This window comes from Pseudorca crassidens, chromosome 1, assembly GCF_039906515.1.
Source record: "Pseudorca crassidens isolate mPseCra1 chromosome 1, mPseCra1.hap1, whole genome shotgun sequence".
Lineage (NCBI taxonomy): Eukaryota > Metazoa > Chordata > Mammalia > Artiodactyla > Delphinidae > Pseudorca > Pseudorca crassidens.
This window is the reverse complement of record NC_090296.1, coordinates 107,299,307-107,324,681: the sequence shown is the minus strand read 5'-3', so window position 1 is coordinate 107,324,681 and position 25,375 is coordinate 107,299,307. Positions and strand designations below refer to the sequence as shown.

Sequence of the window (25,375 nt, the reverse complement as noted above, 5' to 3'; positions counted from 1 at the left end):
ATTAAGGAATGGAGTGTTCTGATTGATAATTCAGTAGCAGAATTGCTTAAGACTATGATAGGAAGTGCCCATGACTTCAGAACTCCCATAGGATATACAAGTTTATTGGTTAATTTCTATACTGTATGTTTTAATTCACGTGTTTTACTTAGCATTGATGTTAAATACTTAATTTTCTTAAGCAAAGTAACAGTATTTAAAAGAAATATAAGAATTTAGTGGCATTGTTGACTCTGTTTTTGCTTTTTTTTTCTGAGTTAATCTCTAGGGAAATATAATTTCTCCAAATAGTTCACAGGCACAAATGAAGAAAAGTTGAGAAGCCTGTGAGAAGTGGTAGCTATTTGAAAAATATTTAATTAGTAATGTGAGATATTTAATTGGGAAAACATTTAAAAAAACAGATTAAAAAGAGACAGTGAGGGGTTTAATTCTTTTTGCAGAATTTGGAGAAAATATGCCCAGCCCTTTCATATTATTCAATCAAAGTTTATTTTGTTTTATTTATGTAAATAAGACTCAAGTTACGAACACTTTAGATCAAGACGTTTTCTGATTGGTTACCATATGTATCGGGTTGGCCAAAAAATTCATTCAGGTTTTTCCGTAAGATGTTACGGAAAAACCTGAATGAACTTTTTGGCCAACCCAATATACATTTTTGTATATATTTATTTAAAAAACATAAATAGAAAATATTTTGGCTGCATAATGATCATTTCAGAAACATAAGATTATTTAAAAATAACAAAGCTCTTATATTGTAAAACAGCTTTAAAACTCATCCTAGAAAGTAAAATTATATTTGGAAATTTTGTTCTTTTTTTCCGAGAAATATCACCTCATGATTGTGTTTTGCAGTGTTTGAGATGTTTTTACAAACAGATTGAATAAGAAAATTAATTCATTGTTCATCTGAATATTGCATTAAAGATGCAGTTTTTAATAAGTTGTCATTATACTGTCAAGTCATATGTTTTGAGAGTTTGGAAAAAGTTTATAGACGTTTGATGTGGTAGTAAGAAGAATGAATTTGAAAGTTTTAAATTAAGACTTCACAAGCATATGCATTTAAAAAATAGGGATTTTCTTTTGGGGGGCATTGTTTCTTCATCATACCTCATCAGCAAACTGTTCATGGAAAATAGAGTTTTCTGGAATAGACCAGAAGATTGATGTAGTTCTGAATTCAACGGAATTCTGTAACTTTATTACGATTGCAAAAGGGACTAGAATTAGTTCTAAGTTTGAAGATGATGGAAACTGAAGCCTAAAGAGTCTTAAGCAACTTGGGCAAGGTATTTTCATGGCAAGGATCCATGTTTCCTGGCTTTTACTCCAGTTCTTTTTAGTTACATCGTAAGTTAGTAGAGACTTGTTTAAAGGTGGCTAAAGTCAAGGGACTTAATGATGGTAAAGACAATTATTGTGAAGATAAAAAAAAGATTAGGAGAAAGCTAAGGCTTTATTTTTGGTATCATTGTTGATTTTGCAGAAGTGTGGCTATCTTCCCTACTGAAAAATAGAGTAAATTTACATTTTAGGTTCAACTTTTATGAGTGATGAGTTACAGAAAAACTAGTAGAAGTAGCATTGAGTATATATGTGTGTATGTAGTAGGGATAAGAGGCGCTAAAACTAGGTCTTTCACATCTCTTCTAGCACAATTCAATGCTTGACGTTTATGCTAGCGACCTTGTGGGTGTGTCTGAGGACATTGGTCTAGGACTTGGGCCCTGTAAAGAGCTGCTTTACATTGTGATACAAGATTTATTATAACAATGTTAAATTCTGTTCATGGTTTATAAATTTGGAGATTAGATAATCTCCGTAAGCAACCTTGTTATCTTATATTTATATTCATTAGACTAGGAATTCACTGATGTGGATTTTAATGCTTTCAGCAACTGTAGAGGCTTAGAATTGCTGGGGAAGGAAAAAATTGCCCTCTGCCCTTTTTAGGTTCTTCTAGCTGGTCTAAGAATTAAATTGACATGAGACAGATTAAAAGGAGAAAATCAAATTTAATTATGTATGTACGAGGTCTCCATCAGAAAAATGAGGCCCCAGTTAGGCAATTGAGGTTTATATGGCATTTGAGAGGAGAAGGGGCTAGGGGTTTGGTACTTCAAGGGGGAGGAAAACAATTATAGGAAGATGGAAAAGCAAATGTTGGGTAAACAAATGTTTGCTCTGCCATGCAGGGACAAGGGGACACAGAGAGGACTTGGTCTCCGGGGCCTGCCAAGTTCCTCCTACCACACCTAGCCCATTTTCTTTGTAGATCTCTCTGTTGATAGTGCTGTTCCTGAACCAGGCCCTTTATCTAAATTCTTCTAGGCAGTTAAAGGGCAGGTAAAAAGAAAGACTTCCTGAGTCTTCTGTTTTTTAAAAATAATCAGTCTAAAATAATCCTTATGCCAGAGAGAGACATGGGGTGGCAAATTTTGTTCCCCTGCAGAATCATGGACTTAAAGGCAACCTTGTAGGGGACTTTCCTGGCGGTCTAGTGGTTAAGACTCTGCGCTACCAATGCAGGGGGTGTGGGTTTGATCCCTGGTCAGGGAACTAAGATCCCACATGCTGCGTGGTACAGCCAAAAAATGAAAAAAAATTTTAAAAAAGGTGACCTTGTAGATCAACTAGTTAAAACTGTTGCAGAGTTTAATTCATTTGCTTAAGATCACACAAGTTAGTGGGAGACATGGTAAGGAAAAAGCACAAGAGGTAATGTGTCAGAACTGAGGCATGGCATTTGTATGAGAAAGTAGTTTGAAGGGAAATCAGGATGAAGTTTGAGAATAGCTTTGTGACCTTATGCAAGTAAGTAACTTTACCTTTTCTGGGTGTCATTTTCTTCATGTTATAAAGTGAGTATGTAGATCATTAATACTTCTTATTTCTTCTAAAATTTGATGATTCCAAACTACTTTTCCTCTAAAGCTGGAAATATTTTTGGTTTTTCTGATTATCAAATGACTATATAAAATAGATATTTTTGCTTGTGAATTAAGTAGAAGATGAAGTGTATCCACCACCGTTAGCATTTTGGTGAATAGCCCTTTAGGTCTTATCATTTTTTTTTTCTTAATAAATTTATTTTATTTATCATTTGCGTGTCTAATCTGTACAAGACACTTTCAGATACATTGGATACAGTGATGAACAGGGCCAAGTTTCTGTCCTAACGCACTTTACAGTCTCCTGATCAGAATAATAGAGCAACATTTCTCCTATTGACCTGATACCCGTGATCCCCTTGGCCCCCAACACTAACCTTTCTTAAAAAACAAGGGTGGGAAGGGACATGCTTGGACCAGCTCTGAGTTTCTGTTTCCTGTGAGAGCAGGGTTGTGAGTGCATGTTGAAAAGGGGACCATCTTTAGCTTACTGTCCTTCGTACTATGCCCTTCTCTCCCTGCTCTCCCCACCCTCCCCAAACAGAGACTGGTTGTGGGGAATGGGGGAAGGGGCACTAGGGAGAAAGGGACCTCTGTCCACTGCAATTGGAAGGGGGAAGGGTATTTGGGGGCTGCTTGACCCATCCGTCCATTCCTCCACACCCATCATCTCTCCTTAAAGAAAACAAAAAGTTTGCTCGTCTTTTTACTGTCTCAATGAATCCTTGTGGATTTTTGGCAACTTTGGGAGTCAGTGGCATTTTCATGGGCAAGGACCCAACCTACCTACCCTTCAGATACCTAGCAAATCAACTTTTGGTACAGTATCTGTCTGTGGAACCACTGTCTTTTAAATTCAATGAATATCATAAAAGTTGGGTCATTTGATTGAATTTAGTGAGTCATAGTGTGTCATTGGAGGAATTACACCAAGTTTTGATGGTTAGAGAGTTATCTCATAGCTAAAGCTTTGGACTCTGCAGTCAAATTCCTAACCTGGCAGTCATGTTGAGGGAGGGATGGCTTGCTGGGAGTAGTGAGGAGATAAAGTCTAGTCTAGTTAGTCTGTAGTGAGAAGTGGGTGTTTTACACATCTGTTGGGCAGATGATCTGTACTGTAAATATTCCCCCTTCCTGGAGTGGATGATTGAGAGTTAACTAGAGCTATTTCCTGCTTGAGGTGGTATCACAGTATATGTATTATTTATATCTGTGCTTCCTACAACAAAACAGAAGCAAGAGGTTGGCATGCAGAGGAACTGGAAGAAAGGCCTTAGATTTAAAGCTGATCTTTGTTTTAAATAAGCTGAATATTCTACGCCAATGACTCATTCTTTGTGAAAGAATATGCTGTTTGGCCTTTTCAGGGGAACTACAGTTGCATCCTATGATTTAGCATCTCAATGAGGGCTTATTCATTAGTTGAACAAAGGCTTTTTCTAGAAATGGGGATTATATTGTCAGTAATTTTAGAGGGAAAATGTCATTGTCCATTTTCATAGTTAATGTGGTGACCAGGGAAAATAGGCTCTTTTAGAAGTTTTGAAAGTATATGGGAAACATTTTATACTCGATTCCTTTTTTTCTATTGGGAGAGTTTTGTGCTGACAGATTTTGAAGCATATATAAAATTTATGATATATAAGATACAATTTACAAAGAAACAAAACACTAGTTCTTTTAAATATTCTAATTCTTGATGTTTCTTTTTTTAATAATTAATTAAATTTTGGCTGTGTTGGGTCTTCGTTGCTGCACGAGGGCTTTCTCTAGTTGCGGCGAGCAGGGGCTACTCTTTGTTGTGGTGCGCGGGCTTCTCACTGCGGTGGCTTCTCTTGTTGTGGAGCACACGTTCTAGGCATGTGGGCTTCAGTAGTTGTGGCATGCAGGCTCAGTAGTTTTGGCACACGGGCTTAGTTGCCCCGCAGCATGTGGGATCTTCCCAGACCAGGGCTCGAACCCGTGTCCCCTGCATTGCCGGCAGATTCTTAACCACTGCTCCACTAGGGAAGTCCTTTGATGTTTCTAATGTTTTAAATTAGAGTGTACTATATAGATCATAGTTTTATTTTTTAATTCCCCTACACATTTATAAATAACAAGAGAGTTTCAGTAGTTTGACAAAAAATTTTGAAGGTCATGGAGCAGTTGTAATTTTCCCCATTGATTATTAAGATCACTTTGCATACTTGCATGGTCAATTTTACTGCCTGTGATAATGTGGTAAAGTGGGGACTGCCTGTAGTTAAACATAAAATAGGATTGAGAAGGGACTCTGGAAATACATTATCATTGTCAGGTGGCATAAAGGAACTGCTTGAGGTTACAGATGATAATTTTTGAATGAGAATAGTTATAGTTACCAGTTGCCTCTCCAGCCCCATTCAACTGGAGTGGTATAGGTAGAGAGCTGAATTTAAACAGGTTTTGGTGGAGAGTTGGGAATGGGGTGGTGGCAAGGGAGTTTAAGGTAAATGCAGTGGAGTAAGTATAGTAATAATTGACTATGGGATTTAAACTGAATAAGGAGAGAGAGAATATCCACTAGTGAACAGGGTGGTAGCATAGGTGGATTGAAGGGTTTTTGAGATGTCAAAGGATTGTTGGAGTCTAAAGGGAATGTTCTGAAAAGATGAGTGGTGGAAAGAAAGTAGGATGAGGAAGTTGAGATTAAGAAGGGGTTTCAGAAATTGAGGTAGGAGAAGACAGTTGGAGAAAAGGTAGGATGAGTGTATTGGAAGGATCATCCCCATGAATGTTGAAATCACTAAGAATTATGATGGGGTGGTATCAGAGAGAGTGACAGTGAGTTAGGAGCTATAACTAAGGTAATAGAGGGAAGTAGTGAATTGGAGGCAGCAAAAACTTATAGTAAACTGGAGTACTTGGTGGTGTAGTCTCATGACTATAAAAGCTGAGCCCCAATGAAAATAGTCTTGATGTTCCCAAGGCAGGAAGTGGTAGATAGCTGTGAGTGTTTAGGTAAGTGAGGGTCAAGGGAATGTCTTCCTAAGAACAGGGAGAGTTCTGGGGTTCCCCCTTGATTTTTTTTTTAATAAATTTATTTATTTATTCATTTATTTAATTTTTGGTTGCATTGAGTCTTCACTGCTGCACGCGAGTTTTCTCTAGTTACTGAGAGCGGGGCCTACTCTTCGTTGCGGTGCGTGGGCTTCTCACTGTGGTGGCTTCTCTTGTTGCGGAGCACGGGCTCTAGGCATGTGGGCTTCACTAGTTGTGGCACATGGGCTTCAGTAGTTGTGGCTCGCAGGCTGTAGAGCACAGGCTCAGTAGTTGTGGTGCACGGGCTTAGTTGCTCCGTGGCATGTGGGATCTTCTCGGACCAGGGCTCGAATCCATGTCCCCTGCATTGGCAGGCGGATTCTTAACCACTGTGCCACCAGGGAAGTCCCTAAGGCTATCATTTCTTCCACATTTATTGGTTGGAATTTTACAGCTGTTGCAATCTTGACCTCTGGTAAAAACTAACGTTTAAATCAGAGCTGTTATATCAATAAGTAGGTTGTCCATAACCCCTACCTGCTACCTGCCAGTTTAGATTTGTATTGTGATATTTAGTTAGTAGTTCCAGTGAAATAGGTCGCTAGTGTCCACTTCAGGTTCTAGATTTACTTAAGAAACAGTGTTTCTAATTATAATTCTGTGCATTATAACTATATGCTACTTAAGGGTGTTTTAGTGCTTCCCCTCTAACCCATGTCTCTATATTTTATTTTATTATACATTTTTTTAATATTTAAAAAAATATTTTTTTTATATTTTATTTTGATAGTTCTCTTAATTATGGGTAGTAGATTGAATTATAAAATATGTTCATGAACTAAGGAGAACCTTAACAAGGGAAGTATGTGAACTTTGAGAGAGTGGAATAAACTTTTAAATGACTACACTAAATTGAACAGCTGTCTGGAAATAGAAACAATTCAGTCAAGGCTAAATTAATCACTGTTTAATTATAAAGGGAAAACAAATGATAATACAATAGTTATTGCTTTACAAAGCATTCACTTGAATTATACATTGAAGAAATTTAAACTCAGTCTGCTTTTACTATGCCATGGAGCATGTTTCTAGGTTACTTTCCCTTATGACTAGTTGGTATTCATTGAAGGAATTCAAACCAAATATGATATATTTGCCTAACTGTAGTTCAAATTGAGGTAGCTTTGTACATTTGCAGAATAAGAAATTTAATGTGTTTGAACGGAAAGTTATAAATTACAAAATGAAGTAAATTGCAGTGTTAAAATGCTCTATATATCTGAAGTGGCACAGGTTGGGAAAGTTAAACGCAGAATAAAGAATGATTATTGTTCTTTTTTAGAATTCACAAATCATTCATATGACAAAAACTTAGAGACCATTGATGTTGAAGGAGAACTTCAGAACCTGCCAGGTTTTAAAAGTAGAATGCCTAGCATAATGCCTTTCCCATTGGAACCCAATAAGCATTTATGGCTTTCATTAATTATGACAGTCAAATTTTCATTTATAAGATAATTGGTAATACCTAAACATGTGACAGTAATAATATTTCTTCTTTGTATTTTAGACTATCCCCATAAGTATGGTCCACAGGGGGGCTGTGCAGATCACTCAGTATTTGAAAGGATGAGGAAGTACCAGATGACTGGTGTGGAAGAAGTAACACAGGTAAGGATTTTAATACAAACTTGTGTTTAAGAAATGGAAGTGAACTTGGGTATGTGTTTCTGCATTAAAAATGTATGTTCTAGGATTTCTAAAAGATTTATACTGCCATCAGGAAATATTTATATTTTTTAATGCTCAAAGAGGCCAAGTAACTTGCTTATAATAAAGGTGTGATGCTGCAATTTGAGTACAAATCTGCATGACCCAAAAAACATAACGTGTCCAAAATATTCTCTTACATGTTTATCATAAAATTTAAAAATATCCAGTCTGAACATGTATTTTGTATAAATGTGTTTGTATTAATATGAAAATTAGAGTGACCAACTTCCCAGTGGTTTGCCTGAGACTTCTCCAGTTTAACATTGAAAATCATGTGTCTCTAAGCAAACCAAGATGGTTAGTTACCCTAATAAAAATCATCATACTTTTGATATTTTAATCGTAAGTTTTTCTGCCATTGACTGTTGACGTTTTATTCTTTTTTTGACCTCCTTTATTTCATTTATAGGTGGTAGTTTTATGGTTATTTAAAACACAAGTTTAAAATTTAAAAAAATTTATTTTTATAATAAAACATCATATATTTTGAACATCCATTCTAAAAGTAGTAGCATGGATTAACATTTCTTGAGTCACAAATGCAGATTTGTATGTTTCTTGATCTGCAAAATGGCATAAATAATACCATTTCAAATGGGTCTTTTAAGTCTAAGTGAGATTTTATTCTTGTATTCATTGAACAATTTTGTATTGATCTCCCATATGTCAGAAGATCTGTGATAGGTTCTGGGAATATGTGGAAATTAAGATGAAGGCTTGTCCTCACAAAGTTTTTAGTTTAATTGGAGACACAGAAAAATTGAAGATAGTAAGAAATGGAAGAAGATTAAGCAAAGAGTGATATTCTACACACAAGAAGACTAGTTAACCTAGCCTTGCAAGTGTTTGAGGACAATAATCAGAAACTAAAAGAAAAAGCATAAGTTAGGTTGACCATGAAGAGATGGAAAGAGGAGGAACAGTATATACAAGGCCAGAGAGATAGCAAGACCAGTAAAGAATTCTTAACTTCAGAGTGAGGTGCAAAACTAGAGACAAGGAGACTAATTACGAGTTGTTGCAGTTATTCAGTTGAGAAGTGATAGTGGCTTGTACTAAGGTATCGGCAATGTGGATAGAGAGGCTGAGAGTATAGATTGCTAGATATAATACAGTTTAACAGTGGCTAGACACAACATTTAATATACAAATGTAGGTTGTATTTTTTTATATCAGCAGCAGACCACCAGAAATGTCATGTAAGAGAGGACACCATTAAAAATAATATCAAGAATATTATGTATCAAAGAATAAATGTAACAACGAATTATAAGACCTGTATAAGGAAAATTACAAAATTTTATAAGAAATATTACAGATGATTGATTTTATTATGGAGAGATATACTATATAAAATGGAACATAATACCTAATATAAAAACATTAATTTCCCCATATTTATTTGTAGATTCAGTGCAATTCCATACAAATTACAACATGATTTTTCACAGCACTTGATGGGTCTAAAATGTTACAAGGAAAAGTGAAGGCTAGGAAGAAATGAGGCCCATCTGAAGGTGATGAACAGGAAAGAGAGATTTACCCTGGAAGATATTAAGACTGACTCTAGTAATTGAGAGTGTACTTTCAGCATAGGGATGTACAAATTGACCAGAGGAATAAAATTGAGTGCTCAGGAACAGATCCATATGTATATGAAACTTTGTTATGTGGTAGAGGTGAAATCTCAAATCAGGGAGGAAAATAGAGACTATTGAATAAATGGAGCCAGAGAAAATGTTTATCCATTTGGAAAAAATGAAGTTGGATCTTCATCTCACATTATATTTAAAACAAAACAAAACTCTATAAAGTACTAAAACGAAAACTTTGAAACTCTTAGAACAAGTGGAGATTTCCCTTTCCAGCTGTGATAGAGCAACTGGTATCCAACTAGCCATCCTGCAAAAAACAACTGGAAAACAAAACAAGAACAACAACAGAAAAAAGAAACAATTGTTTTCAAATATTGGCCAACAGGCAGTACAGGATTGAGATACCTGAGAGAGGAGAAATAAGTATCTCTGTGATTTCCCTGACTTTTTGACTGGAGGCAAAATTTTAGGAATGGCACAATGAAGGGCATTTCAAGAAGAGTAAGAAGTGCACAGCGCTGTTGCACAATTGAAGAGATACGTTCAGGTTCTGGAAGACTGAGGTATCTGGATTTATGGACATAGTACCTGAGAGGAGAGAGCTATGCTGAAAAAAAGCTCTAGATATCTGCACAGGGGTCGCCTTGAATCTTAGCCGGATTCTAAGCTATGCATGCACAGGGTGAGATTCTATGAGAAAACTACCCGAGAAAGAAAAACTACTGAGGAATCTATGAACTGAAACAACAATCAGAAATTGTACTTGGTAGAGATCCCAAGCCATGCTTGGAGTAGGCTAATCTCACCCTAGACTAAAGGCTACTCCAGACCTGTCCTAACTAAGCTGAAAAACCAAGCTTCAGAAAGATCAGGGTGATTTTCAAGTAAATTAGTTGCCTGTCAGAGCAAAGCTCAATAATACTTGTTAAAGAAGGACACTGAATGCAGATACTCAACGATGTAGCATGCAGAATGTCAGATGTTCAGAAAACATTGCTAGATGACCAGAAGCTCAAGAAGTTGGAAAAGGTGATCCATAATCAGAGCAAAATACCACCCAGATAGAAACAGACTAGAAATTACAGGCATTAGCACATGAGGGCTTTGAAACAACTAATATTAATGTGTTCAAAAAACTATGAAAACAAAGAGAATAGTAATTATAATAAAAGAACCAAATATAATCCCCTAGTGGGGATTTATCTAGTAATTGACAAACAGGTTTTCAAAGTTATATGGAAATGTAAAGGACCTAGAATAGCCAAAACAATTTTCAAAAAAGAACAAAAGCTAGAGGACTTATACTACCTGATTTTGAGATTTACTATAAAGCTACAGTAATCAAGATGGTGTCATCTTGACCTCAGGATAGACTTACAGGTCATGGAACAGAATAGAGAGTCCATATCCATTTGGCCAGTTGATTTTCACAAAAGTCCCAAGGTAATTTAAAGGACGAAAGAGCAGTCTGACAGATAGTACTGGAACAATTGAATAGCCATAAAAAAAAAGAACCTCAACTTATACCATTACACCTTATACAAAAATAAACTCGAAACGGATAATAAATCTGTATGCTTAAAGCTAAAACATAAACTTCTAGATAAAAACATGGAGGAAATTTTTGTGACTTTGGAATAGACAACAATTTCTTAGGACACAAAAATACCCTGCTGAAAAAAATTACGAACTCAACTTTGTCAAAATTAAAAACTTCTCAAAAGATACAGTTAAGAAAATGTAGAAAGAAGCCACAGACTGTGAGAAAAATGTCAGCAGTACATATATCTGACAGAAAGCTTTTCCAGAATATAACAAGAACTCTTATAACTCAGTTTTTAAAAAATGGTCAAACCTCAATTAAAAAATGGGCAGGGCTTCCCTGGTGGCACAGTGGTTGAGAGTCCGCCTGCCGATGCAGGGGACACGGGTTCATGCCCCGGTCCGGGAAGATCCCACATGCCGTGGAGCGGCTGGGCCCGTGAGCCATGGCCGCTGAGCCTGTGCGTCCGGAACCTGTGCTCCGCAACAGGAGAGGCCACGACAGTGAGATGCCTGCGTACAGCAAAAAAAAAAAAAAAAAAAAGGGCAAAAGCATTTGAAAAGACACTTGACAAAAGAAGATATTAAAAAATATTTTGTATTTTGAAGTAGAGAAACACTTTGAATAAGGCATGGAATCTTTGACTATTAAAGAATTGATGTATTTCACTCTATGAAAATTAAGAGTAAAGGACACCTTAAAGTGAAGACAGTGATAAACTTTGAGACAATATTCACAATTCATAACATGGACAAAATATTGTTGTCAAGAAATAAAGAAGTAGTCCTTCTCCTGTTTAGAACAACTAATAGAGACCAACCTGACCTCAAAATACGAATATTTAAAAAAATATATGTTATGTTTGTGTCTGCATGTGTGTGTATTTGTTAGAAGGCATTGGAGAGATAACAAAGCTGTGAAGAAGTGTGGGACCAGATCTTAGGGAACAAAGAGGGCACTTAGGAAGGTGAGCCTGACGTTTGGGGCTACCTTTTCTCTAGCTGTATCTTCCAGTTCCTGAGGAGGTAGCTAAGAGACTGAAAAGCTGAATAGAACCCTCCAGATTCTTGAGGCTAAAGATAAAAATACTATTTCGGGACTTCAGGTTGGGATCTTGAATGAAGGGCTGCTCCCTAGAAGTAAGGGTGAATCAGAAAGTATTCTGCCTCCCCTCACAGGGGTTAAAGTTTCACACCACATCTTCTTAATCTCTGATTGGATTAAGGTAATTGAGGATTACTAGTGCACCAAGGCTCATTGCCTGCCAGAAGTGAAAACAGATCTTCTCTTGAGAAAGATATCATTACTTGAAGCCTCAGATTATATCTATGGTTTTCCATGCACATTGTCTGGCACTCAGTTCAAAATAATCAGCACATTAGCAAATGAGACAACATGATGGAAGAGTGAGAGGGAAAGAATTATTTATCAAACATTAGCCATTCAAGAATAAATGACAGGTATACACCCTCAGAGAGCTTACAGTATAGCTGGGGTGTCAGACATGTAAACAACCTAAAGGTATGTGAATAATGAAATGATCAGACACAGATACAGACTTTATAATATGTTCAAGTACATAAAGAGGAAATTAAAAATTTCAGCGGAAAATTGAAAATGAACAAAAGAACCTAATGGAAATTCTAGAATGGAAAAATATAACAACAGAAACGAAGAATTTGACGGGCTTAGACCTGAATAGTACGTCATAAAAAAATAGGGTAAACCACTTAGAAACAAAAGTGTAGAAAATACAGAAAAGAGCTTTAAGAGACATAGGTGATATATTAAAAAGGCCTAAAGTATGTGTAATTGATATCTCAGAAGGAGAAAAAATGAGTGAAATAGGGACAGATGGTGGCTGAGAATTCCACATATGACAGAGAATATCAAACAACAAATTTAGTAAACCCTGTAATTAGCGCAGGAAAAGTCTTTCACAAAGAAAATAACACTAGCACAATATTAGAGAAGTCTAAAAACCAAAGAATATACTCTTAAAAGCAACCAATAAAAAAAAGTCTAGTCACCTTCAGAGAAGCAACAGTAAAAATGACAGCTCATTTCTCATTGGAAACAGTTGAAACCAGAAGACAATGGAATGTGCTGAAACAGTAACTGCCATCCTAGAATGATGTACTGAGCGAAAATAGATAAAAGTACAATGAAGACAGTAACTAAGAGAACAGTCAAACATGGAGTTGTCAAGGGAGAAGGAAATTATAAAATGTGAGTGTAAATTTGGAATTGTGGCTTAAAATTTAATTAATTTAAGTTGAATTCTCTATTACTCTGTCATCAAAATTCACTTAACATGGTGCTTTTAGATGTCAACAAATGTTTAAGTGCTTGGATTCAATAGCAGTGTTAATTATTTAAACAAATACTTATTGAGTGTCTACTGTTTGCCTGTGAAGTGTGTGTTAGCTGATAGCAGTATAGTGAGACGCAAACACTGAGATAATTTCTTCTTTCCAGAACTCTCATTCTAGTGGTTGAAGTAATGGTGGTGGGCTGGGGACAGAAAATAAACAAATAACCACATGATAAACTGTAAAGGACATGGGTACATGGTTCTGTGAGGTGGTATGATGGGTGAATTGGTCTTTGCTAAGTCTGAAGAAAAGAAGTTAACTAGATCAGGAGAGACAGCATCACCATGTGCAAAAGACTGTGACAGGATGCAGACCGTGTGTTGGAGGGTTGGAAAGAAGGCCTATGTAGCTGTAGCACAGACAGCTAGAGATGGGTAATGTAGTAGGGTCTCTCTGTGAAGTAATATGGAACGGGACGAAACTGGACAGGTAAGTAGAGTCTGCAGTGCTGCCTGGGTGGTGCATATAAAGGGTTTACGACTTTATCCTTAGAGCCATAGGAAATCATTGAAATACAAATGCAGGTGGGTAATATTTTCAAAATTGTTTTTTGAAAGGATTGCAGTATGAAGATTAGATTGAAGGCCAGAAGTGGATAGAGGTAGATTCCCATCGCTCAGATTGCAATACTCTAGGTAATAAGTGATGATGACTTGGGCTAATGTGATGGAGCTAGAGGTAATGGGCAGATGCCCTAAGTATTTAGAAGCTAAATCTGACAGGGCTGGTGATAGATTGGGTATTAGAGGTGAGGTAGAGGAAGACATCAAAGTATTGTAAACTACTGTAAGACTTGCTTTATATTTACGTATTAAATAGTATGTTTTGAAAATGTTTCAAAGTTAAAGAATTGCTTGAATAAATAAGTCATCTATATAGTAGAATGTTATGAGACTGAAAGTGGTGTTTATGAAGAATTTTTATCAGTGCAAGGAAATACCTATGGTCTTACATAATAAAGTAGAAAGTGAAATTGTTTATAATGTGTATTCTTAACTATATAAAATTATAACAGTGAAGCATACTGATGATTAGAAATGACTCTTTTTGACATATAGACACCTCAAGAAGAACATGCTATTAACGGTCCAGAACTCCTGAGGAAAAAACGTACAACTTCAGCTGAAAAAAATACTTGTCAGCTTTATATTCAGACTGATCATCTGTTTTTTAAATATTATGGAACACGAGAGGCTGTGATTGCCCAGGTATTTATAATTTTGCTACTATTTTAGTTTTCATATTCTTATATTGTTTCATTATACCTGTATATTCCTCTAAAAATTAAAGTTAGTGCATATCTCATTTTGGAAAAATAAAGAGTATGTATTTTCAATTGTGATACGAGAAAATATGTAAGGTAAGAACACAAATAACTGAAAGACCAGGTAGCATATTTTAGTGTCATTCTAAAGAGAGATGTAAGAAAATGATTTCATGAAGGAGATGACACTGGGAGCTTAGCTTGGAAGAGAGGGTCAAATTGTCATTTGTGGCTTAAAGGAGGGAAAGGTAGAGGAGTCTTTCCAATAAGAATCTTTAATTTCTATTCCGTGTTCTCCTTATACTTAACAGTTTCTAAGTTACACTACTATCTGCATTTGTGTCTTATTGAAGTATAAATTTTCAGAGACACTCTTCAAAATATCCTTTTTTTTTTTTTTTTTTGCGGTACGCGGGGCTCTCACTGCTGTGGCCTCTCCCGTTGCGGAGCACAGGCTCCAGACGCGCAGGCTCAGCGGCCATGGCTCACGGGCCCAGCCGCTCCGTGGCATGTGGGATCTTCCTGGACCAGGGCACGAACCCGCGTCCCCTGCATCGGCAGGCGGACTCTCAACCACTGCGTCACCAGGGAAGCCCAAAGTATCCTTCATTTTGAAGGTATCCAGTGAGAGTTTGATGAATGCATTTTGAGTCCAAGGATTTGAGACTGAGAGGGTGGAGGTGTCATTAGTATAAATGGTAAACTCATTTTGTTGGTGGTGATGAACTTACTTTTAGACACGTTTAAAAGCCCATGTACATGGTGATGATAGGGTATTGAAAATGTAGAACTGGAGCTTGGGAGAGGTTGGCCTTGAGCTTTCTGCATGGAATTTAAGGGTGCAAAAGAGATAGTTAAAATAAGGAGAGAGAATGAAATCAAAAGGGAAGGAACTGGGAGATAAAATCTCTTTATAGTGAATAGGATGACAAGGAGAAGCTATGGGCTAAAATATAATAGTTAAAGAGGTAGGAGATAAAGTAGGATTAGCCAAGGAATAAGCAAAGTTTCACAACAAAATGCATAACCAATAGTGTCATATGTGGAGATACCAAAGAGAATGACTACAAAGGAATTAACTCGATGTATATGTATGTCAAATATACAATGTATATTTTATATGTATGTCAAATCATGACGTACACTTTAAATATCTTACATTTTATTTGTCATTTATACCTCAGTAATGCTGAAAAAAAGAAAGAATGATTATAAAGGTTAGCTGATTTTTAGTTATTAGAATATTATTGATGGACTTTAAGCAAGCTCTCAATAAAGTTGTGAGGATAAAAACATTGTGAACAATAAGGAATGGGTTGGCAGGAGCAGTTAGGGTTTCAAGAGATGTGAAAAACAGGAAAAAAATGGTGTCAGGAATAATATGGAATATTTGAGTGAAAGGGGGATACATGAGAAGTTGGTCAGAAGAGGAAAATGATCCGGTAGAGAAGCAGTGTTAGATATGAGAAATAAAAACTGATGAGAAACAATGTCCTTGAAGATCCAGTAAAGATTGGGGTTAAGAATATAGAAAAGTTACTCTTTAAGGAAGAGTTACCATTTGAGGGAGATAGAAATGCATAAAGATAGAAAAGTTTGGGGACTTCCCTGGTGGCGCAATGGATAAGACTCCATGCTCCCAATGCAGGGGACCCTGGTTTGATCCGTGGTCAGGGAACTAGATCCCACATGCATGCTGCAGCTAAGGAGCCCGCCTGCCGCAACTAAGACCCGGCGCAACCAAATAAATAAATAAATATTAAAAAAGAAAGAAAGAAAAGTTTGAAGGTTAAAAGAGCAGGCGATCAAGATGAACCCTCAGTAAAGTAAGATGTCTGATCAGTCGTCTGTGGAAAAATGTTTGAACTACCACTGTTGGGGGTGGAGAAGGAACAGTGAGAATTGGATAAGGGATTGCTAGGCCAAGCTGAGGGTAGATGGCAGATTTATAATGGACTCTATCAGCAGTGTTATGGTATTCTTTATCATTGTTTGGCAACTAGGGCTACTTTTGAAATTATTATTGTTAATGCTTTTACTTGATTATGTTTATATAATTTCTTTGAAAATAGTTTTGAACCTATATATATATGCATGTTTTCACATAAGTGGTAGCAAGGGTGCTTTTTGTAAATGAAGATGGGAAGGTTGTATATAGAGTGGTTTAGAAGCCAGAGAGTTAAGTTGGGAGTCAGCTAGGAAAAAGAGGATCTTTTTGTGTTCTATCACCCTGTTTACCTCTTCTTAGAATTTAGCAAAATCTGAATGTATGTTATTTATATTGGTATTACTTCCTTCCCTTCCTCCCCCTCTAGAATAAATCTGTAAATTTATAGGGACCTTCTCAATTTTGTTTACCCCTGTACCTCCAGCACCTAAAACAGCGCCTACCATATAGTAAATGGTGGACAAAACTTACAGAATATGTACTATTGCATCAATGGAAAGACTAAAGTCAGAGACCGACTGAGTGTCCTGATATTATCAGGGAGATATTCACAGAAGATGTTTGAGCTGAATCTAAGGGGTAGATACCCTAGGCATAAGGAAGCAGCATGCGAAAAGGCATGGAGGTATGACATTGCAGGAAGGAATTGAGGAAACCAAGTTTTACTGGGTTGGCCAAAAAGTTCGTTCAGTTTTTTCCATAAGATGTCACTAGTAGTGCTTAATTGTCTTTAATTTCATTTGAAACAATTTTGTTAGATTGTATTGTGACAGCTGTCAGATCAGCGTGCATTAAAAAAAAACTTATCAAAATTGGTGAATTTTTGTGTAGCCATTTTAATATTGAAGATGGAAGAAAAACATTTGGCATATTATGCTTTATTATTTCATGAAAGGTAAAAACACAGCTGAAACGCGAAAAAAGATTTGTGTAGTGTATGGAGAAGGTGCTGTGACTGATCAAACGTGTCAAAAGTGGTTTGCAAAGTTTCGTGCTGGAGATTTCTCACTGGACGATGCTCCACGGCTAGGTAGACCAGTTGAAGTTGATAGCAATCAAATCGAGACATTAATTGAGAACAATCAACGTTATACCACGTGGGAGATAGCAGACATATTCAAAATATCCAAATCAAGCACTGAATATCATTTGTACCAGCTCGGTTATGTTAATAGCTTTGATGTTTGGGTTCCACGAAAGTTGAGCGAAAAAAACCTTCTTGCCCGTATTTCCGCATGTGATTCTCTATTTAAACGTAACGAAAACGTTCTGCTTTTTAAAACAAATTGTGACGGGCAATGAAAAGTGGATACTGTTCAACAGCGGTCCCCAACCTTTTTGGCACCAGGGAGTGGTTTTGTGGAAGACAGTTTTTCCACGGATGGGGGTCGGGGGGATGGGTCAGGCGGTAATGTGAGTGATGGGGAGCCGCAGATGAAGCTTCGTTTGCTCGCCCACTGCTCACCTCCTACTGTGCGGCCCAGTTCCTAACAGGCCGAGGACCACTACTGGTCCGCGGCCCAGGGGTTGGGGACCCCTGCTGTACAATAATGTGGAACGGAAGAGATCGTGGGGCAAGCAAAATGAACCACCACCAACCACACTAAAGGCCGGTCTTCGAGGGCTTCCCTGGTGGCGCAGTGGTTGGGAGTCCGCCTGCCAATGCAGGGGACACGGGTTTGTGCCCCGGTCCGGGAGGATCCCACATGCCGCGGAGCGGCTGGGCCCGTGAGCCATGGCCGCTGAGCCTGCGCGTCCGGAGCCTGTGCTCCGCAACGGGAGAGGCCACAACAGTGAGAGGCCCGCGTACCGCCAAAAAAAAAGGCTGGTGTTCGTCCAGAGAAGGTGATGTTGTGTAGATGGTGCGATTGGAAGGGAGTCCTCTATTATGGGCTCCTAACGGAAAACCAAACGATTAATTCCAGCTAGTACTGCTCCCAGCTAGACCAACTGAAAGTGGCACTCGACAAAAAGCGTCCGGAATTAGTCAACAAAAAACACAGAATCTTCCATCAGGATAACACAAGACCGCATGTTTTTTTGATGACCAGGCAAAAACTGTTACAGCTTGGCTGGGAAGTTCTGATTCATCCCCTTCAGATTTCCATTTATGTGCACCTTCAGATTTCCATTTATTTTGGTCTTTACTAAATTCTCTTAATGGAAAAAATTTCAATTCCCTGGAAGACTGTAAAAGGTACCTGGAACAGTTCTTTGCTTGAAAAGATAAAAAGTTTTGGGAATGGAATTATGAAGTTGCCTGAAAAATGGCATAAGGTAGTGGAACAAAATGGTGAATACATTGTCCAATAAAGTTCTTGGTGAAAATGAAAAATGTCTTTTATTTTTACTTAAAAACCAAAGGGACTTTTTGGCCAACCCAATATATGACTGAGGCAAGAGTACATGTTTGGTTTTGGCCAGAGAAAAATATGGAAAAGTCACTGAATTTCCCTTCTCAGTTCCAGCTCACTAATCTTTTTCATCCTTTCATCTAGTATATGATATTGACATTTTAAAGTTTGAATGTGGTGGAATATGAATAATTCTTGATTTGGGAAATGGAAATTCACAGTCTTTTTCACATTTCAACATTGCCTCTAAAATGTCTTTTTTTTTAAATCAATAGATATCCAGTCATGTTAAAGCGATTGATACAATTTACCAGACCACAGACTTCTCTGGAATCCGTAATATCAGTTTCATGGTGAAACGCATAAGAGTAAGTAAGGAATTTCAGTAGTTAAGAACATTAAGAAAGAGAAACAATAAGGATCATGTTTACAAAAAGAAAAATGCTTGACTTTTACTTCATCTTCATGCATTAAATAGTTAAATTGTATGTGCTGATGCAGGATAGCTTTACTCTTGGGTTTTACACACACACAGAGGGGATACTTGGGTTTATGACTTAATGAAATCTACAGGGCTTTAATCTGGACTGCAGAAGAGGTATGGTAGAAAGTACTGTTTTCTATCTATCTGATTAACATACCAGTTAGAAAGCGCTCTAAGTAACTGCAGATACCGTACTTGACATTTTTCTCCCTGATATTATTCCCCAGTTTCTTCAGATTTGCCTTATGCAGTATATTTCAGAGTGTGTTCCATTTGATGCTGCAGTGGAGGGAAGGATAGATACAGTGGTTAAATACAATTGGAAGTTGGAAAAACACTTAATACTGTTTCCTCTTGAAATTTAACAGTGCACATTAATGTATTTCAAGTTTTGAGAAATCCTTTGGGAAAGAAATCCATATTTTTCTAAGCTAATTTAACCTTTTTGTATTAACATCAACTGAAACTCCAAAGACCTGCAGTGCACATTTTGAGAAATGCTGATCCAGAACTACTGATTCTTAGTTTTAATGTTATAAATTGTTAATAAGTAAATATTATTATTAAAAAATTGGACTGTTTCAAAAATTTTCTAAATATGAATTCTTTCAAAGTATAAAGCTTTTAAGAATCTGAGTTTATAAGCTACATAACCTGGGTTTTAAAAATCATCATTTTACAAAAGTACTTGCCACAGGATTTCTTTATTTTAAAAAAATTTATTTTTAATGGCTTTTATTTTTTTTAATGTTATTTATTTATTTATTTTTTTGCTGTGCCACATGGCTGTGCAGCGTTTTTTTGGCTGCGCCGGTAGCTTGCGGCATCTTAGTTCCCCAACCAGAGATCGAACCCAGGCCCTTGGCAGTGAAAGCGCTGAGTCCTAACCACCAGACCACCAGGGAATACCCCACAGGGTTTCTTTATATTTTGTGCTTTTATTCTTCTTAAAATATTGTTGACTAGATTATAGTTTTAGTACATACATGTAATATATTTTTAAAAATAGCTGAAAGTGGTCCTTACTTTTAGAAGTGACATGATTAATTATTACATTGGATTGCCTTAAGGTGAAATATGGTTCGATATACTGTATAAGAACTGTTTGTAATCAATTGCTTTCATGTATTTTGAGAGCAATATAAACCTTTAAATGAGCAAGTAAAAGTGATAAGTGTTATAAATATTGCTATTTAGTAGACAGAGCAATGAAATGCAAAGTAGTGAAAAGTAGAGAACACCTGAACAAATTTTAGTGAAACACATTTGTTTGACTAAAATAATTTGCATTATGAATAGATGCATGTATATAAAAGAGTTATGTGGGGCTTCCCTGGTGGCGCAGTGGTTGAGAGTCCACCTGCTGATCCAGGGGACACGGGTTCGTGACCCGGTCCGGGAAGATCCCACATGCCGCGGAGTGGCTGGGCCCGTGAGCCATGGCCACTGAGCCTGCGCGTCTGGAGCCTGTGCTCCGCAACGGGAGAGGCCACAATGGTGAGAGGCCCGCGTACCGCAAAAAAAAAAAAAAAAAGTTATGTGGCGATTAGTTGTTTTTCAGGCCTTTAACTGAGATTAAAACTTTAGTTTAAATAAATAAATTTATTAAGAAAAAATTAATCATCCCATTTTAATATAGGTAACTAAAATTTAGATGCAGTTTTTATTTGTAGCCAATATTACAGAAGTATCAGAGAATTTCATTTCTATGTTTAGTGGGAAAAAGCGATATGCAGCATGTCTCTAAGCATGGGCTACCTTTAATGTATAGTGTTCTTGTTTTTGGATGTGTGTGTGTGTGTGTTAGATGACCATAACTGATTGTTTCTGGTTAATTGTTAATGGATAAACCAGATGATCTCATATCTGTCTTTAGGCAATTGCCTTCAGTGGTGTTTCTACCATCCTGTTTGTAAGCTCCTTGGTTTTTACTGAAGGATGTGGATCCTAAAAAGACCTATAGTTTTCATTTTATTCACTGTAATAGCCTTATCACTGATATTTTCAATAGACTGAGATTTCCCTTCTAAGCAATGTTTACTCTCATACATATTCCTTTTTATTCTCTACCAACAGTCTTGTATGTAATTCTCTGACTTACTTGGGGAAAACCAAATTGTTCTAGGACTTCAGAGGTTAGGCAGAGGTCTCTGAAAGGAAGCAATGCGTAGTAAATGAAAGCTTTTGTTTCAGTTGAAGTTTGGTATCAGAACTGATTATTCTTCATATTGTGAAGGAGGAACCTGCACCCAGGAGTATAGTAGCTAAGTGTGGAAGGAAACATTCTGGAGGAACTCAGCTTGAAATAATAAGAGAAACGAATTGGCAAAGAAAAAAAAAATTCTTGCTCACATTCAGGGGAAAAGATTGAACTTGAAATTAGTTGTGCTTGACTCATGACTCTAGGCAAGGAGAACCAAGAATATGATTTGTCTGCTGAATTGACAGTTTTGGGTTCAATATTTCTTTTATGTTATACTAATTAGCTGAAATATAGGGTTTTATGTCATACTTGTCATCATATGTAGGAGATTAGCACTAAAGGAGACTCATCAAATGATTAAATTGAGAAACTGTACTTCCTTATAGGAAATTTTGAAAGCAGAACTTGTTTTCCCATCCCAAGTGTTCAGTGTTCAGGAATCTGTGAACACTTGCTCAGAAATATAATATACTCAGTTTTAATTCCCCTACCCGTCCATCCTTCCTTCCTTCCCTCCTCCCTCCCTCCTTCCCTCCTCCCTTTTTGGCTTCTCTGATTAGATCAGGGATGGAGGTAGTGGGAATAACTGTAGAAGCTTTAATTTAGGCCTGACTTCCTTGGGCCCCAAGCATATTGTCCAGGTAGATACTACTTACACTAAGGCTCTGCTAACGTTGGTTGCTTGTTAAAATCATTGTTTTGGATTTTAGATCAACACAACTGCTGATGAGAAGGACCCTACAAATCCCTTCCGTTTTCCAAATATTGGTGTGGAGAAGTTTCTGGAATTAAATTCTGAGCAGAATCATGATGACTACTGTTTGGCCTATGTCTTCACAGACCGAGATTTTGATGATGGTGTCCTTGGTCTGGCTTGGGTTGGAGCACCTTCAGGTAGTTTATCTATATATGTCTTGACTTACTACTTGAAATGAAAAGCAGTTCTCTTGATGGATTGAATTTTACAAAGTATAGGAGAAAGTGATGCCTGTACAGTATCTAAATGTATACATCTTGAGTTAGGCAGAATTCATAAGCATAATGTAAATGGAAAAATAGTTGAAGCAGCTTTTTATTTTGAAATGAGTAAATGAGTACTAACAGGGAGATATCCTGACATTTGGTACATTCAGTAGCTGAAATAAATAATTTTATGGGAAAAAGTGGTACTTAGTTCTGAAACTGAAAAGCAAAATACTAATTTTTTCACAAAAGTTAATGTAATTAATTATTTTGGGTGGTAGCGGGATGGGGAGAGGTTCTTAGAGTCAAAAGGGGAAAACTGTGTTCTTGCTTCTTCTGCCATGAGATAAAGAGCAGAGAAATCCTGCTCAGGAATAGCAGGTAGAAAGAAAAGAAAGACTGCCTTTATTATTATTATTTCTCACCTTTATTTTAACAAAAGGGAAGTGTTGCCTGAAAAGAGATGTGGGCAGGAGGCCCAGTACCCATAGCTCCACTGGCTTGACTGCATGGCCCCACGTTCCGCTGGGGTCTCTGCCTTAGCCGTGAAAGCTACTGTCACTGAGAAAGCCCGAATGGGATAATCCCCTTGCCATTGCAGTCGGGGTGGGGGTCTGTGAGTCACAGTGTAATAAGTTCAGTAGCCTATTTTAGAGAAATTGATGAATTGAAAGATGAGTAGAAAGAATCCCGGATTCTTTGAATATAAATTTTGCCGTATAGAATTTGATCAGTAGTCTGTCACCTTCTGAGCTATACACAGCAGTTTCTCCTTCTGATACATAATTTCTATCTTTTTCAAAGTGTAAACTTCTGCTTTATCCAGGGCAAGACAGGCTTTTCTATTCTTAGTTTATTCTTTGGTTTGTTATGCATATTTAACATCTTTAATACTGTATTTTTGCTTTTATACTTGCTCTTTTTTTTTAAGCCAGGAATGAATATCCTTTTTAGTTTCCAAAGCTTTTTTTTCTTCCACATTTTAAAGTGTACTCAATTTCATGATGTCATTAAAGTACAAGTTTATGTCATAGGCTGCATATATCATAGTGCAGTATTTTTGTATATTTGTCCTTTACAATGATCTGTGTTGGTTTTGTGTTACTTGCGTTGTCAGCAGATTGTACAACTCACTCTTTCCTATGATAATTCACGTTTTATAACTTTTATATTCTGAAATTTCTTTTCCCCTCCTTGGTTAGTTGGATAATTTTATCACATAGTTTATAGTCCGTTCTCCTTAATCATCAGTAAGTACTATAGAAACTCAGGGATTCATTTTTCTTTATATATTACCATTAATATAGTGGCTCTTGAAGTGTGCTCCATGGACTAGCAGCATCTGTATTACCTGGGAACTTGTTAGAAATGTAAATCCATGGGCCTCACTCAGGTCTACTAGATCAGAAACTCCAGGTGTGGAGCCCATCAGCCTTTGTTTGAAGAGGCCCTCCAGGTGTTTCTGATGCATACTAAAGTCTGCAAACCACCATCTTAATATTTTTGCTCACAAAATGTCTCCTGGGCAAATGATTGGATGATCTCAGACTAAAAACTTTCTGCCATTTTGCATTTTCAACTCCAGACTGTTGTTCATTAAGAATGTAATGGTCCTGAGAGAGCTTGGTCAAATTTTCCTGAAACTTCAGATATCCTCATGTCTACTTTAAAAAAAAAAAAATAGACTGTATATTTAGAACAGTTTTAGATTTATAGAAAAAAATGAGCAGATAGAGTCGTCTCCACTACCTTCCTATATTATTAACAGCTTACATTAGTATGGTACATTTGTTACAATTAATCAACCAATACTGGTACATTATTGTTAACTAAAGTCAGCCCATAGTTTATTCAGATTTCTTTAGTTTTTACTACGGTCCTTCTTCTGTTCCAAGATCTTGTCCAGGATACCACAGTCCGTTTAATTGTCATGCCTCTTTAGTTCTTGGCTGTGATGGTTTCTCAGACTTTTCTTGTTTTTTTATAACCTTGACAATTTTGAGGAGTATTGGTCAGGAATGTTGTAGGATGCCTCTCTGTTGCAGTCTTTTTGATGTTTTTCTCATGATTGGACTGGGGTTATGGGTTTGGGGGGAGAGTTAGTTTTTCTTTCTAGTTGTTTATGATATCTGGACCACTTATTTTATGAAACGGTGCTTATTTTATTGAAGCAGCAGTTCTGGATTGAAAATGATGGGCTACGTTACTTGTATTTTTGTCATTGCGTTCTTCATCTGATGCCCTCTTCCTTTACTCTGTGTTAAACCCCTAACTCCAGCTCTCAGAAGCCTTTTTCTAAGAGCTTCTGGGGAGGGGCTCGGCAGGAAGAATGGGGCCAGAGTGGCAAAGAGAAGGGATCTTTGTTCCTTTGACACAACTTTTTCTAGAATAAGATACCTGCCTTGACAGCTTTCTTCTTCACTTCCCTTTGCCCTTAGACTACCTGAACTGAGTTTATTTCACCTACATTTTATTATTTTATAAGGAACTTTATGTATTTGTTCTTACTGATTAATTCAGTTCCGTTATGAGGTGTAGGTAGTATTTCCTCCATTATACAGGTGGATTGGATTCAGAAACTTTGTCAACAACCCAGTATCTCACAGAACCTAGAATCTGGACCTTTTGACTCCAGGTTTTGTGCATTTGGTAGTTATTTTACTAGGTATTATTATAATGTAACATCCTACTTTTATCTTTCTAAGACATTTCCAAGAAGAAGTTGAAATGTTTCCTGGATCTAAGCAGAGATGGAATCTATTTCCTTCTTTCTTAAGAGAGATGAGTTATAAAACAGTACTACTCTGTATTATTTAGGCATCATTTTGGGTAATTGTCAAGGCATAATTAGAAGAGCACTGGTTTGGGAACTAGGAGACGGGGTCCTTGTCTGTTCTGTCTCTATAAATGCAGGTAAATTATTTTGCTTCAGCTTGTTTATTTTTCATTGTAATTTCTTCTGTCTTTGCC

At 37.0% G+C, this 25,375-nt stretch overlaps 1 protein-coding gene across 1 annotated transcript in view; it reads left to right on the top strand.

The window, feature by feature from the left end:
• ADAM10 (ADAM metallopeptidase domain 10) overlaps positions 1-25,375 on the top strand; it is a 111,020-nt gene that overhangs the window by 47,555 nt on the left and 38,090 nt on the right. The window contains exons 5-8 of the mRNA XM_067748353.1: positions 7,474-7,574; positions 14,248-14,397; positions 19,031-19,123; positions 22,153-22,336. Of these exons, the coding sequence (XP_067604454.1) occupies positions 7,474-7,574; positions 14,248-14,397; positions 19,031-19,123; positions 22,153-22,336 (528 nt within the window). The remainder of the gene's footprint in view (positions 1-7,473; positions 7,575-14,247; positions 14,398-19,030; positions 19,124-22,152; positions 22,337-25,375) is intronic.